This window comes from Rana temporaria, chromosome 4, assembly GCF_905171775.1.
Source record: "Rana temporaria chromosome 4, aRanTem1.1, whole genome shotgun sequence".
Classification (NCBI taxonomy): Eukaryota; Metazoa; Chordata; class Amphibia; order Anura; family Ranidae; genus Rana; species Rana temporaria.
In genome coordinates this window covers 473,531,488-473,547,075 of record NC_053492.1, presented here as the reverse complement: position 1 = coordinate 473,547,075, position 15,588 = coordinate 473,531,488, and the positions used below count along the sequence as shown (strand labels likewise).

The window sequence follows — 15,588 nt, the reverse complement described above, 5'->3', positions numbered from 1 at the left end:
TGCGCGCTTCGCGCTCCCACCACAGTTACCGGCGCCTAACCAAAACCTTCAGATCACTGCTTGCAGTCGGGAGTTTTCGTATCCCGCGACAGCCAATCACGGCGGTGATCTTAAGCCCCGCCTCGCAGCATCCTAAACTTCTTAAAGGGCCAGGAGGCGCTGGAGTTGGGAGGTTACATTTTGCCAACAATATGGGTATAATCTGGGCTTTTTTTCCTCAAACAATAGGTGCTGGAACTCAACCATGACCCCTCAAAGCCCCTCCCCCTACACACCCTCTTAACCACCTCAATACTGGGCACTTTAACCCCCTTCTTGCCCAGGCCATTTTTCAGCTTTCAGCGCTGTCATGTTTGTGCTTGAATGACAATTGCGCGGTCATGTTACATTGTACCCAAATTTAATTTTTATTGTTTTTTTTCCCCCACAAATAGAGCTTTCTTTTGGTGGTATTTGATAACCTCTGCGGTTTTTAATTCTGGCGCTATAAACAAAAGAAGAGGGACAAGTTTGAAAAAAACACAATATTTTTTACTTTTTGCTATAATAAATATCCAAATTTTTATTTATTTTTATCGTGACTGCGATATTGCGTCGGACACATCGGACACTTTTGACACATTTTTGGGACAATTAATATTTATACAGCGATCAGTGCTATAAAAATGCACTGATAACTGTGTAAATATGATTGGCAGGGAAGGGGTTAACACTAGGGGGCGATCAAGGGGTTAAATGTGTTCCCTAGGGAGTGATTCTTACTGTGGGGGGAGGGGACTGACTGGGGGAGGTGACCGATCTGTGTCCCTATGTACAAGGGACACACCATCAGTCTCCTCTCCCTGATGGGACGTGGATCTCTGTGTTTACACACAGAGATCGACGGTCCTGCTCAGTTACTGGGCAATCGTGGGTGCCCGGCGGATATCACGGCCCGCCGGGCATTCGCATCGAGTACCCAGTGACGCGGCCCGCGCGTGACCCCTAGTAGCTCGGGAAGGCAAAGATGTCCTATCACGTACGCCCAGAACGAGAGCCTCATCGTCCCGCCGTCATATGACGGGCGGGCGGTATGCTAGTGGTTAAAGGGGCATTAAATACCAGGATTGCGTTACACACAGAGTGCAGAGCTGTCACTTGTAAACACAGAAACCAGACTTCTGTGTTTACAAGTGATTGTGGTGAGCAGGCACCCCCCAAGGGGTCTAAACCAGAGGTGGTGGAACTAAGTTCCACCAAGTTCCCCCCTGAAAAAAAAAAGCCCTGGTATTGTTTGCACTAAAATTCATTTTGGCCTATTTTTTTTTCCATAAAATATGCATTTGATGGCTATGATCAAAAAATTGCAATTACCACCATTTTACTCTCCAGAAAATCTATACTTTTTCAGGGGTTTAATATAATTTCTAGCAAAAAAATGCAGATTTTACCATGTGTGCAAAACTTTAAAAAAAATGTCATGGATATGCAATAGTCTGGCGGCTTACCTGTTTCCATCTGTCCATTAGAGGGCTGACTCTGTTCTGGTTCCCTTCTTATGTGCTCTTCTTCCTGTATGGCCCCACCCAGGCCATGCCAGGAAGTCTATATTAACTGTTGCACTACAGGTCTGCAGTGCTGTTCAACAGTGTTGCTTTGCTTAAGTTCCTGTCTGCAGTGTGCTACGATTATCTTCCTGTGTACCGTTTTTGGCTCGTCCCTGACTTCTCCAGTTTGCCTGTGCCCTTGACCTTTTGCCTGTCCCTCGGTTACCCTTGTCTGCCTGTTGCCCTGACCTCGGCTTACCCATCACTACTATTTGTCCTGCTTGCTGCTTCCCCTCTCTTTCTCTGCGGAGCGTGACCTAGGGGATCCCAGTGGGTCGCGACCTGGATCCAGCTGCGGCGAAGGCCATCCTCGCCACTAGAGGCTCTGGTGAACACAAAGCTGAGTCTTAGGGCCAGATTCTCATACATTTACATTGCTCCTGGGCAGCGTAACGTATGTGATTTACGTTACACCGCCGCAGGTTTACAGGTTTACAGCCTGATTCTCAGAACACTTACCTGTAAACTTGCGGTGGTGTATCGTTAAATCGCTTGGCGCAAGCCCGCCCAATTCAAATGGGGCGGGCACCATTTAAATTAGGCGCGCTCCCACGCCGAGCGTACTGCGCATGCTCCGTCGGGTAAATTACCCGACGTGCATTGCGCTAAATGACGTCGCACCGACGTCATTTGCTTAGACGTTAACGTAAATGGCGTCCAGCGCCATTCACGGACGTCTTGCGCAAACGACTTTAATTTTTTTAAATTTCGACGCGGGAACGACGGCCATACTTAACATTGGTTGCCCCTCCTAATAGCAGGGGCAGCTTTACGCGTCGGAATGGCTACGGAAACGACGTAAATTCTCTGCGTCGAGCAAACGTAAGTTCGGGAATCGCCGTAATTGGCTAATTTACATACGCGACGGGGAAAACATCCGCGACACCTAGCGGCGGGAAACAAAATTGCATTTTAGATCTGACAGCGTAAGAGCCTTACGCCTGTCAGATCTAATGGGTATCTATGCGTAACTGATTCTAAGAATCAGACGCATAGATACCCGGGGCCAGATGAGGAGTTACGACGGCGCAAATGGTGTTGCGCCGTCGTAACGCCTTTGAGAATCTGGGCCTTAGACTCCGCGCCCTGAGCGATCTTGGGTTCGCGCTTCCTCTCTGATGGCAGCAGTCGGCTATAGGGTTCACTACCCTGAGGTGCCTCCCTGACCCCAACGGGGTGCACTTGTCACCTGGCCACCGGTGACCTGACAGCCCCCTAGGCAAAGTGGTTAAAGGAAGAAGTAAAAAAAAAAATATATATTTTTTTTATAAAAAAATAATAATAATTTTTAATAAATATATATATATATATATTCTGAACATATTTATGAAAATAAAACCCTAACCAGTCTCTTCAAATCGAATATTTTAGTGTGTTGGATCCGCCAGCCTCTCATTGTGTGTATATTTATGTAGATTAGCGCGTTACACGGCTTATTTTCTACCCTTCACTCCCGTTCTGATCCATCGTCTCCCGCAGACAGTAAATCTATTGTCAGCATTGATTGCAGCTTTATCAATTTCCCTCCCGCACGAGATACACAATATATCAGCCTCATTATGCCCCTATTTCTTTATATCAGTAATAATTGTGATGTGTGCGATGCAATCATGGCTTTGAGTCGAAATACATGAGAAAAAAAATAAAAATAAAACCTCTTTTTTTTTTTTCTCCGGCTCGGTCTGGAGTTCTACGCGGAGTCATTCACACAACCCATCCATTTTATTACGCTCTAAACAGTCTAGAAATTGCCGTCGGTAATGACAACAATCTGTATGATAATTTCCACTTGTGGCGCCGTACACCGCATAATTACAGGAGAACGTTTTTTTTTGCACCCAAATCTTTCGTTTTTCATCTAATGGTTACTGAAAAGTCGTGGTGATGGCGGAAAAAGACCAAGTGGGTCCATCAAGTCTGTCTCTTTATTTTTATTTTTTTAATATATTGATCTATGTTTTTCCCAAGCATGTTTAACTGGTTGCCGACCAGCCGCCGTCGTTTTACGGCGGCAGGTCGGCTCCCCTGCGCGAGAGCCCATAGCTATATGTCTGCTCTCGCGCAGGCCACTAAGGGCGCGTGCGCCCCCCCCGCTCTCCCCCGACTCCAGTGCACGCCCTCCGCTCTCTTCCGACTCCAGTGCACGCCCTCCGCTCTCTTCCGACTCCAGTGCACGCCCTCCGCTCTCTTCCGACTCCCGTGCGCGCCCCCCGCTCTCCCCCGACTCCCGTGCGCGTGGCGGGCGCGATCGCCGTCGGGCACACGCGATCGCTCGTTACAGAGCGAGGACCGGGAGCTGTGTGTGTAAACACACAGCTCCCAGTCCTGTCAGGGGGAGAAATGCTGATCTTCTATTCATACAATGTATAAACAGAAGATCAGTCATTTCCCCAAGTCAGTCCCACCCCCAGGGAACATACTTAACCCCTTCCCCGCCCCCTAGTGTTAACCCCTTCCCTGCCAGTGGCATTTTTATAGTAATCCAGTGCATTTTTATAGCACTGATCGCTATAAAAATGCCAATGGTCCCAAAAATGTGTCCAAAGTGTCCGAAGTGTCTGCCATAATGTCGCAGTACCGAAAAAAAAAATCGTTGATCGCCGCCATTACTAGTAAAAAAAAAAAAAATATTAATAAAAAAGCCATACAAATACCCCCTATTTTGTTAACGCTATAGCTTTTGTGCAAACCAATCAATAAACGCTTATTGCGATTTTTCTTTACGAAAAATATGTAGAAGAATACGTATCGGCCTAAACTGAGGGAAATAATTTTTTTATATTTTTGAGGGATATTTATTATAGCAAAAAGTAAAAAAAAATATTAATTTTTTTCAAAATTGTCGCTCTGTTTTTGTTTAAAGCACAAAAACTAAAAACCACAGAGGTGATCAAATACCACCAAAAGAAAGCTCTATTTGTGGGGGGAAAAGGACGCCAATTTTGTTTGGGAGCCACGTCGCACGACCGCGCAATTGTCAGTTAAAGCGACGCAGTGCCGAATCGCAAAAAGTGCTCTGGTCTTTGACCAGCAATATGTTCCCGGGGGTTAAGTGGTTAAAGCAGAGTTTCACCCACATTTTTCACTCCTCACCATGCAGCACTAATACTAATGTGCATCCTTTATAATGAATTTGCAATTTTTTAAAAAAAAAATTTGTTTACTTACCTGATCTATGCCTATATGTAATTACACTTCCTCCTCTAGGGGGGGCCAAGGCGCCGTGCGTCATTTCCGGTTTTGCATTGGCTCCTTGAAGATCTTGGTCAGTTTGGCATGGCCAGCTTGGCGTTGTACGGCTCCAGTAACATTTAACACATTTAATTTTTTTTATAAAAATAATTTTTTTCTTTTAGAAAAATAGTATTTATTTTTCTTTAACTTCTTCCTTTAACCACTTTGCTTAGGGGGCATTTTTTTAAATGTTTAACATCGGCGTCTATGGAAATTCTAGGCCAGCTTGACATGGCTGTGCCCTGCCAAGCTGACCAACATTGCATCAAACTGCACATGTGCGAGATCGGCAGGTGCATGCTGGGTAGCCAGCATGCACAGAATCCAGGAAGGAGGACACTGTGGCTTCAGATGCCCCCAGTGGAGAGGGCCGTGCTGTGCAGAAACTTCATACAGTAAGAAAACGATGCTGCACCGATTAAAAAAAAAAAAACAGCATACCTTTGTTACATTGCAGGAGGCATGAGTATTGTAGGGGTATTTTTATCTTAAAAGTCATATTTTGGCCAGAATTCCGCTTTAAGTTCACTTGCTGACTAACTCAGTTTTGTTCCAAGCGTCAACTACTCTTTCAGTAAAAGGAATATCTTCCAAGGTTTGTTTTAGAACTTTCCTATTGCTGCTTTCAGGTCAAGTTCCCTTGATCTTGGCTTCATACTGAAAATTGTTTTCTCCGCCTTCTGAACCTTTTTCACACCTTTTCATGTATTTAACGGGGTTCTGTCATGTCCCCCCTTTACCCGCTTCTCCTCATGGCTGTACAGACTATTTTTCTTCAGCCTTTCACCATTTTTGTTGCCAAACTCTGGATGTTCTTTTTGTAAATGAGGACCTACAGAATAGGACTCAGTAATTTAAATAAGATAAAAGATCTATTTAGAGGAACCAGGACTTATTTTCTTCTGGTTACCCCTTTAGTGATAACTAAATATCTAGATACAGTAGAGGACCTCCTTCTTCCTGCTGGTGACCCCTCTAGTCATATAAAGATCAGCAGGAAGAAGGAGGTCCTGATTCTTCTATATAGATCTTTATATCACTAGAGGGGTCACCAGCAGGAGGAAGGGGGTCCTGATTCCTCTATATAGATCTTTATATCACTAGAGGGATCACAAGCAGGAGGAAGGGGTCCTGATTCCTCTATATAGATCTTTATATCACTAGAGGGGTCACCAGCAGGAGGAAGGAGGTCCTGATTCCTCTATATAGATCTTTATATCACTAGAGGGGTCACCAGCAGGAAGAAGGAGGTCCTGATTCTTCTATATAGGTGACCCCTCTAGTGATATAAAGATCTATAGAGAGGAATCAGGACCTCCTTCTCCCCTCTAGTGATATAAAGATCTATATAGAGGAATCAGGACCTCCTTCCTCCTGCTGGTGACCCCTCTAGTGATATAAAGATCTATATAGAGGAATCAGGACCTCCTTCCTCCTGCTGGTGATCCCTCTAGTGATATAAAGATCTATATAGAGGAATCAGGACCTCCTTCCTCCTGCTGGTGACCCCTCTAGTGATATAAAGATCTATATAGAGGAATCAGGACCTCCTTCCTCCTGCTGGTGATCCCTCTAGTGATATAAAGGTCTATACAGAGGAATCAGGACCTCCTTCCTCCTGCTGGTGATCCCTCTAGTGATATGAAGATCTATATAGAGGAATCAGGACCTCCTTCCTCCTGCTGGTGACCCCTCTAGTGATATAAAGATCTATATAGAGGAATCAGGACCTCCTGCTGGTGACCCCTCTAGTGATATAAAGATCTATATAGAGGAATCAGGACCTCCTGCTGGTGACCCCTCTAGTGATATATAGATCTATATAGAGGAATCAGGACCTCCTTCCTCCTGCTGGTGATCCCTCTAGTGATATAAAGATCTATATAGAGGAATCAGGACCTCCTTCCTCCTGCTGGTGATCCCTCTAGTGATATAAAGATCTATATAGAGGAATCAGGACCTCCTTCCTCCTGCTCCTGATCCCTCTAGTGATATAAATACCTATATAGAGGAATCGGGACCTCCTTCCTCCTGCTGGTGATCCCTCTAGTGATATAAAGATCTATATAGAGGGATCAGGACCCCCTTCCTCCTGCTGGTTACCCCTCTAGTGATATAAAGATCTATATAGAGGGATCAGGACCCCCTTCCTCCTGCTGGTTCCCCCAAATCTTTTTCCTCTCTAGTTCTGGCCAACACTCTACTCCCAGTTATTGAGGGTTGGCAATAGAGGTATTCTTGGCTTGCCAAACTTCCTATTGGACACACTATGAACATCTAAACGTTGCCCTTTGAGGAGGGGTTCTCACTTTGGCATGCCCCCTCTTAAAAAGCAGATGAATACAATTTTATTTTTTCCAACCATCCACTTTTAATGGATCAGATATTAAAAATAAAACAGGCCAAACTTTTATTTTATTAAACTGAAAATAACATGAAAAGCAATTGCAGGTTTTCTTGGACCTTCCTTTCAGGCATTTCTTTTGTGTAGCTAAAAATGCAGGAGGACCCAAACAGACACACAGTCCTGTCCCTACAATATATACCTGCTGGCCCCAACCGGCTCCTTGCCAGTGTCACAGCACTTGTCCTTTTGTTTATAGGGTCCAGAGTGACACCCGTATTTACGGCCAAACCCTTGAAAAAGTTCCATGTTCAAATAGGATATGAGCGAACCCAAAATGGCCCTCGGAGTCTACAGCTGTGGACACCTTTGTTGTGGCTACATTGGGCTGGATTCACATAGAATTACGCCGGCGTATCAGCAGATACTCCGACGTAAGTCCGAATGTAAGGCCGTCGTATTGTGGGTGTATTCTCAAACTGAGATACACTTAAACATGCCTAAGATACGACGGCCAGCGCCATTGTATCTTAGGGTGCAATATCTACGTTGACCGCTAGGTGTCGCTTCCATTGCGTAGAATATGCAAATGACTAGTTACGCCGATTCACGAACGTACGCACGCGTGCCCGTCGTAGTGATTTTACGTCGTTTCTGTAAGAGATACGCGGCGTAAAGATAAACATGCCCCCTAGGTGGCGTACTCAATGTTAAGTATGGCCGTCGTTCCCGCGTCGCAATTTGAAAATTTTACGTTGTTTGCGTAAGTCGTCAGTGAATGGCGCTGGACGCCATTTACGTTAAAGTTGAAACCAACGACGTACTTGCAACGTAATTTCGTGCAATGCACGGCGGGAAAATTTGAGACGGAGCATGCGCAGTACGATCAGCGTGGGAACGTGCCGAATTTAAATGATCCATGCCCCCTACGTGGATCATTTGAATTAGGCGGGCTTGCGCCGGTGGACTTTACGCTCTGCGGTGACCTACGCCACGTCTGGCGCCTACTCCATCCCCCCTGCTGTCTTCTGGGAGACACGCAGGTCCCTGAAGACGGCAGGGACCAGTGAGGACATGCAGCGCGACTCGCACATGTGCAGTAGGGAACCAGGAAGTGAAGCCGCAAGCCTTCACTTCCCGTTTCCATTACCGAAGATGTCTGTGCCTCCATCCGAGAGCCGAGGGACAGATCGGCTTCGGGAAAAGGGGGAGTTACCGCTCCAGGTGGGTATACTGGATAATCAATAGCTTCTCAGGAGACCAGGAGTGCCGGCAATGCACAAGGCAAATTGTAACGGCAAGAAGAATGGACAGCCGCACTTCCAAAAAAATCCTTAGGTTGTCTTTATTAAAAAAAAAATGACAAATGCACTAAAAAGTACAGAAACAGTGGAGATAGCAGCCTACGCATTTCACACTGCGGTCAGTGCTTAATCATGCCCATGATTAAGCACATAGGCTGCTATCTCCACTGTTTTGCTGTACTTTGTAGTGCATTTGTAATTTTTTTTAAAATAAAGACAACCTAAGGGTTTTTTGGAAGTGCGGCTGTCCATTCTTCTAGCCTTTACAATTTACAGATCGGCTTCGGGTGCCGACATCGCGGGCACCCAGGACAGGTAAGTGTCCTTATATTAAAAGTCAGCAGCTGCAGTACTTGTAGCTGCTGACTTTAAGAAAAAAAAAATTTCGGCGGAACTCTGCATTAAGCCGGCCATAGACTGATTGGAATTTGGACAGTTCAGCAGGAACCAGATAAATATTGATCCATCTGTGGGCAGGCTGGTTGGACTTTTCACCTGTTCGCTGGTGGTCATAGTAGCCAGCAGTGATCATTGTATTCTACTGGTGATAAAGACTCATCGCTGGCAGAACACAGCGCTGCGGGAGGGATTGCCCCATCAACACTGACTGGGGGACTGGAGCAATTTTTCTTTTTTTCAATCCAAGGTTGAAGGAAAGGAAATTGCATAAATGTATGTCTTGCCTTATTGGATCACCTTGGGGTGTTGGGTTCCCATAGTGATTCTTGCCTGCTTTACCGCAACCTACAAGGAGCCCGTTTTGCAGTGCCACAGCACCCCACAATTAGAAGATCACTGCCTTAGGTGGAGCTCATGCAGCTCCTCTTCTTGGCATCCCACAAGGCAGTCTGTCTAAATTCGACCACCCCACCAACGCTGTATCCTGGTCTAGGCCAACAAAGGCCCCCAGGGCAGCACGGAAAGAGTCTCCGCCAGCTTGCGCTACACTGTTAGTGTAGCGCCAGTCTTATATGGCGGACTGGGCTGAGAGGCCAATTAGCCCAGCACCCCCTGCTTTCAGTATGCGAGCAGCTGGTATTCCGCAACTTGGGGGGGGGGGGGTGCTGCTTCTAATTTTGACTGTCCTATCATCCTGGACCACAAACCTTCTTCGCTGTTATATGCTTTCTGCTGCACCATTGGCATGGTTATATCTTGGTCCTTTCCATAAAATTATCAGAAATTTGTGCTTAACCACTTCATTACCGGGCACCAAAACCCCCCTTCCTGCCCAGACCAATTTTCAGCTTTCAGCGCTGACGCATTTTGAATGACCCTGGCCTAGGCCATCTTTTTGTAGAGCAACAATACTTTTTTTCAGATCCTCAGAGAGTTCTTTGCCATGAGGTGCCATGTTGTACTTCCAGTGACCAGTATGAGAGAGTGAGAGCGATAACACCAAATTTAACACACCTGCTCCCCATTCACACCTGAGACCTTGTGACACTAACGAGTCGCATGACACCGGGGGAGGGGAAAATTATTAATTGGGCCCAATTTGGACATTTTCACTTAGGGGTTTACTCACTTTTGTTGCCAGCGGTTTAGACATTAATGGCTGTGTGTTGAGTTATTTTGAGGGGACAGCAAATTTACACCGTTATACAAGCTGTACACTCACTACACAACATTGTAGATAAAAATGGGTAGATTCACATACAATTGCCTAAAATTAGGGCGGCCTAGCCAAGTCTTTTTAGGCTACACCGCCGTAAATTATTTAGGCTATTAGTGATTCTCAAACCACTTACTTTCAAATTTTCGGCGGCGTAGCCTAAAACGAGCGGGCGTAAGCGCGCCTAATTCAAATGACTGGGAGGGGGGCGTGTAGTATGGAAATGAGGCTTGACCTCACGTTTTTTGACGTTTTTTTACACTGCGCATGCGCCGGGCGACTACATTTCCCAGTGCGCATTGTGGTGAAGTAGGCCGTACGGGCCTATTGATTTCGACACGTACGTAAACGACGTAACTCCCGATTCGCGGACGACTTGCGCAAACGATGTTAACATTTCGAAATTTGCGGCGGGAACGGCGGCCATACTTAACATTGGCTAGGCCACTAGAGCGTAGCTCTAACTTTAGGCGGCCTATCCCTTATGAAAACTACGTAATTCGACGGCGTAGGCCTGGCGTACGCTTGCGTTCGGTCGTGAATCGGCGTATCCCCTCATTTAAATAATCTACTCCGGCCACAATGGAAGCGCCATCTAGCGGCCAAAAGAAACATTGCAATTTAAGATAGAACGGCGCAAGCCGTCCTATCTTAGATATGTTTAAGTGTATCTCTGTAGATAAGCCGGCCTAACTCTTTGTGAATCTACCTAACAGTGTAATTTCTTCAGTGTTGTCACATGAGAAGATACAAGAAAAGATTTACAAAGATGTGAGGGGCGTACTGACTTTTGTGAGAGAATGTATTTCTTCAATGAAAGCTGCTTCTAGCGTTTGATAACATCTAAACTTTCTGATTTCAGGTGTTCCACTGCGTTCATTTTGAGTGTCCGGCACAGATCGTCAACCAGAAGGAGGACAACTGCGAGGAGAACCCACCAAGCGAGCCCCCACCTGTTCCTGCCCGCCAAGCCGTCACTATAGCTTTGCGCATTTCAAACGCCGGCGACAGTCCCTCACCGACTCATCAGAACAGCAGTGTCCCTTCGCAGTGAAGAAGAGTTGGTTGAAAACCGTGAACTTCTGGAGCCGTGTTGAACCCTCCTTCTCCCATTTGTGTGCTGTCGTAACGCCATGGCGCCCGGGGTGGGGGGGAGGGGGTGATGTTGGTCCAAGGCCGCATCTGGCCGTCCACTTTGTAGGAATGAAATCCGGCCTTGGGAGGAAGGGAAAATTGCTATTCAATCTTCATCAAGACCGCTATTAGCACCCAAGCTCTTCACTCCAACCGTGTCCAGGACGTCGACCTGGTAATTGGGCCAGTGGCTGTTGAAATTCACGCCTCATCGCGGCCCCAGAACGCGACTAATTGAGGAATTTATTGCTTTTCTGGCCTTGTGAAGTTGGATTTTCCTCTCTACAGAGAGTTACTATTGATCGGTTTGCAGATCCGTCACAACAAGTCAGAATCTTGTTATTCCATGTAGGCAGAGTTCGGCAGCGGCGGTTACCCTCCCCTCTCCCCCCCCTTTTTTTTTTTTTTTTTTTTTTTTTTTTTTTTTGTGTTTTTTGTTATAGTACAAATTGTTTTACCAGGCTGTCACGAGCCGCCGTATGTGCTCTATTTGCCGACTGAAAAACTGACCCCCTGCGGAGGAACTTCTGATTGAAAGAGAGAGTCTGCTTTGCTGGAGCAGATATTATTCTTGAGCACTTAATTTACTCGATGAAGGACAGAGAAGTATATATTGGGTAGTCTTTAGATGTAACTCTATGGAGTAGGATTCTCGGTGATAAATTCAGTGTAAGTGCGCTGATGTAACTGACGTTTACCCCAACTCCTCCCCTTTTTCCTATAAAAGTAATGTTCATTTGCAGTTGGGAGTCTGCCTTTTTTTTTCTCTCTCTCTCTCTAAAGCAGGGGTGGCAAACTCAAATTCATCGGGGGCCGCATCAGCAGTATGGTTACCCTCAAAGGGCCGGGGTGCGCTACGTATACAGTGCATGGGTCAGGATTGCGCTAAGTACACAGTGCAGGGGTCAGGATTGCGCCAAGTACACAGTGCATGGGTCAGGATTGCGCCAAGTACACAGTGCAGGGGTCAGGATTGCGCCAAGTACACAGTGCAGGGGTCAGGATTGCGCCAAGTGCACATTGCAAGGGGTCAGGATTGCGCCAAGTACACAGTGCAGGGGTCAGGATTGCGCCTAAAAATTCCTTACATCTGTACTCTCTTCTACCTTCCTACCTGGACCAGCTCTGGTACCTTCCTGTATAGGCGGCTCCCTCCCTTTGTATTGGGCTATAGTAGCTTTTTTTTGTTATTGGGCTATAGTGGTACCATCCCTCTGTGGGCGGATCTCCTGTGTTATCAGTACTTTGCTTTTATTTTTTTCACCATAACTGTAAAATAGCAGCACACAGTTTATTAAGAAGAGTCACAGGACGCAGCGCGCTGGATGGGGGGGGGGGAAATGCCCAAAAAACTGCCAGCAATCTCTGCCACTATGAACAGTCAGTGGCATGCAAAAAAAACAGCATCGCTGGCTGGAAGGACTGGGGAGGCGGGGTGGAGGTGGAGACGGGGCGGTGGTGGAGGCAGGGACAGGGCGGAGACCAGAGCGGCATTGTAACCCGACATGGCTGGAGAAAGAGCGGAGGCGGCGGTGGAGGCAGGGACAGGGCGGAGGAGGAGGCGGACACCAGAGCGGCATTGTAAGCCGACATGGCTGCGGAGGCAGCGGTGGAGGCGGAGACAGGGCAGAGGCAGAGACCAGAGTGGAAGCCTGAGACGCAACGTTGGAAGCGGGGGCGGAGACAGAGCGGCACAGTAAGGGGAATATGTTAATGCCTGTGCTCAGACTGGCTGCGCCGCTCGCTCGCTCGCTGGAATCCCAACCTGGCAAAATGAGGAGGTTGCTGTGCGGGCCACATTACAATGTCCGGCGGGGCCGGATTCGGCCCGCGGGCCTTGTTTTTGCCACACCTGCTCTAAAGGATAAGTGCAATGTAAGACCAAGTGCCTTTATCCTTTGTGCCCCCTTAGCCTGAGCTAACCAAACCCAGCCTCCCCCTTCTTAAATGCATACTTATCTCGATAGAAATTGGTCACAGTTCCACTGTTTACATGCAGCACTGTAATGCCGCGTACACGCGGTCAGAATTTCCGACAGAAAACGTCAGAGCTTTTCATCGGATATTTCAACCGTGTGTGCACCATCGGACTTTTTCTTCTACTTAGCTAGAGAGCATGTTCTCAATTTTTTCTGTCGGAAATTCCGATGAAGGTTTTCCCGTTGGAAAGTCCGACCGTTTGTAGGCGGCATAAGTCTAATTTTCCCAGCCATACCCATGGATTAGTGCCCCATAGGACTGCTGTTGGGTTGTGTTCCGAGGCCAGATGTAATTGGAGACCATCCCAAAGAAGTGTGTGAAAGGGTTATTGCGCAAAGTCTATATAAAACGTACTCATATGTGGTCAAAAATAATAATACAAATCGTGCAAAGTGGAAAAGGTGTGAATTAAATCAAATATCAAAACATATAGTAAAGTCCAAAGGTGAAGTGGCAGTCAATAGCTGCTGAAGGAGAAGAAGAGTCCACCAATCCAAGAGAGGGGGGAAGAGAGGAGGGAAGTAGTAATCATATACACAGAAACGTCAATCTCGTCTCCCAGAAAGCCATCACTTATTTTACATCCCATAGAAGAAGTGTATGGTGCTGTGTTTGGAGGCCAGGGATGATCGGAGATGGTCCCATATATGTCTGTTTGGCTGTGTCCCAAGGCTCCAAGATTATTGGAGATGGACCTTAAGAATTCTATGGCGCTGTGTCCTTTGGCGGGAGATTAGAGGCAGTCCCTCAGATGTCTTGTGGGGCTGTGTTCCGAGGCAAGAGATAATCGGAGGCGATCCATTAGAAGTCTGTGGAGCTGTATCCTGAGGCTGGAGTTGATTACAGTGGTTCATTAGAAGTCTATGGGGCTGTGTCCCGAGGCCGGATACAATTGGAGAGAGTCCATTAGAAGTCTATGGGGCTGTGTCCCGAGGCCAGCTAGGATTGGAGACAGTCCAATAGAAGTCTATGGGGCTGTGTCTCAAGACCGGATACAAATGGGGACTGTCTATCAAAAGTCTATGGGGCTGTGTCCTGAGGCTGGAGATGATTGAAGGTGGTCCATTAGAAGTCTTTGGAGCTGTGTCCTGGGGCTGGAGATGATTAAACGTGGTCTATTAGAAGTCTATTGAGCTGTGTTCTGAGGCTGAAGATGATTGAAGGTGGTCCATTAGAAGTCTATGGAGCTATGTTCTAATGGACCACCTTCAATCATCTCCAGCCTCAGGACACAGCCCCATAGACTTTTGATAGACCACCTTTAATCATCTGCAGCCTTGGAACACGGCTCTATAGACTTCTAAATTCTGGAGATGATTGAAGGTGGTACATTAGAACACAGCTCCATAGACTTCTGATTGTGGAGATGATTGAAGGTGGTACATTAGAACACAGCTCCATAGATTTTTAATGGACCACCTTCAATCATCTCCAGCCTCAGAAGTCTATGGAGCTGTGTTCTGAGGCTGCAGATGATTAAAGGTGGTCTATTAGAAGTCTATGGGGCTGTGTCCTGAGCCTGGAGATCATTGAAGGGTGGGCCATTAGAAGTCTATGGAGCTGTGTCCTAAGGCTGGAGCTGATTTAAGGTGGGCCATTAGAAGTCTATGGAGTGGTGTTCTAATGGACCACCTTCAATCATCTCCAGAATCAGAAGTCTATGGAGCTGTGTTCCAAGGCTGCATATGATTAAAGGTGGTCTATTGGAAGTCTATGGGGCTGTGTCCTGAGGCTGGAGATCATTGAAGGGTGGTCTGTTAGAAGTCTATGGAGCTGTGTTCTGAGGCTGGAGCTGATTAATTGAGGCCCATTAGAAGTCTATAGGGCTGTGTCTCAAGGCCTGGATACAATTGGAGACTATTAGAAGTCTATGGCGCTGTGTCTTGATGCTAAAGATGATCAGAGGTGATACATTTGAAGTCTATGGGTCTATGTCCCGAGGCTGGAAACAATCCTTTAGACCAGGGGTTTTTAAACAAAGGGCCAGTTTACTGTCCTTCAGACTTTAAGGGGGGGGGGGGGGGTGCAATTGTCAGTGGGGGTAGAAAATGTTCAGCGCCCAACATCAGTGAGAATAAACATGGCCACAGGGTTTATGGTCAGCAGCATTAGACATCTAAGGGGCTGTGTTTCAAGGTTGGAGATAATTAAAGGCTTGTCCAATATAAGTCTATGGGGCCTGAGGCTGGAGACAGTTCATTGGAAGTCCATGGAGCCGTATCTTGAGTCCGGAGGCATCCCCATAGAAGTCTGTAGGGTTGTAATGCCCTACACGTTTTGTAGGTCGTCCACTGGCTTACTGATGCATGCCTACAGGGATCCCTTACTCCTTTGGGTCATTTCTCTCCACCAAGCCCTATTATTATTATTATTACACAGGATTTATATAGA

At 46.8% G+C, this 15,588-nt stretch overlaps 1 protein-coding gene across 2 annotated transcripts in view; it reads left to right on the top strand.

The window, feature by feature from the left end:
- BTBD9 (BTB domain containing 9) overlaps window positions 1-11,959 on the top strand; it is a 226,423-nt gene extending 214,464 nt beyond the window's left edge. For both annotated transcript variants that reach the window (XM_040351810.1, XM_040351811.1), the window contains exon 11: window positions 10,946-11,959. In XM_040351810.1, the coding sequence (XP_040207744.1) occupies window positions 10,946-11,137 (192 nt within the window). In that variant the 3' untranslated portion in view covers window positions 11,138-11,959. The remainder of the gene's footprint in view (window positions 1-10,945) is intronic.
- The last annotated feature ends 3,629 nt before the right edge of the window (window positions 11,960-15,588 follow it).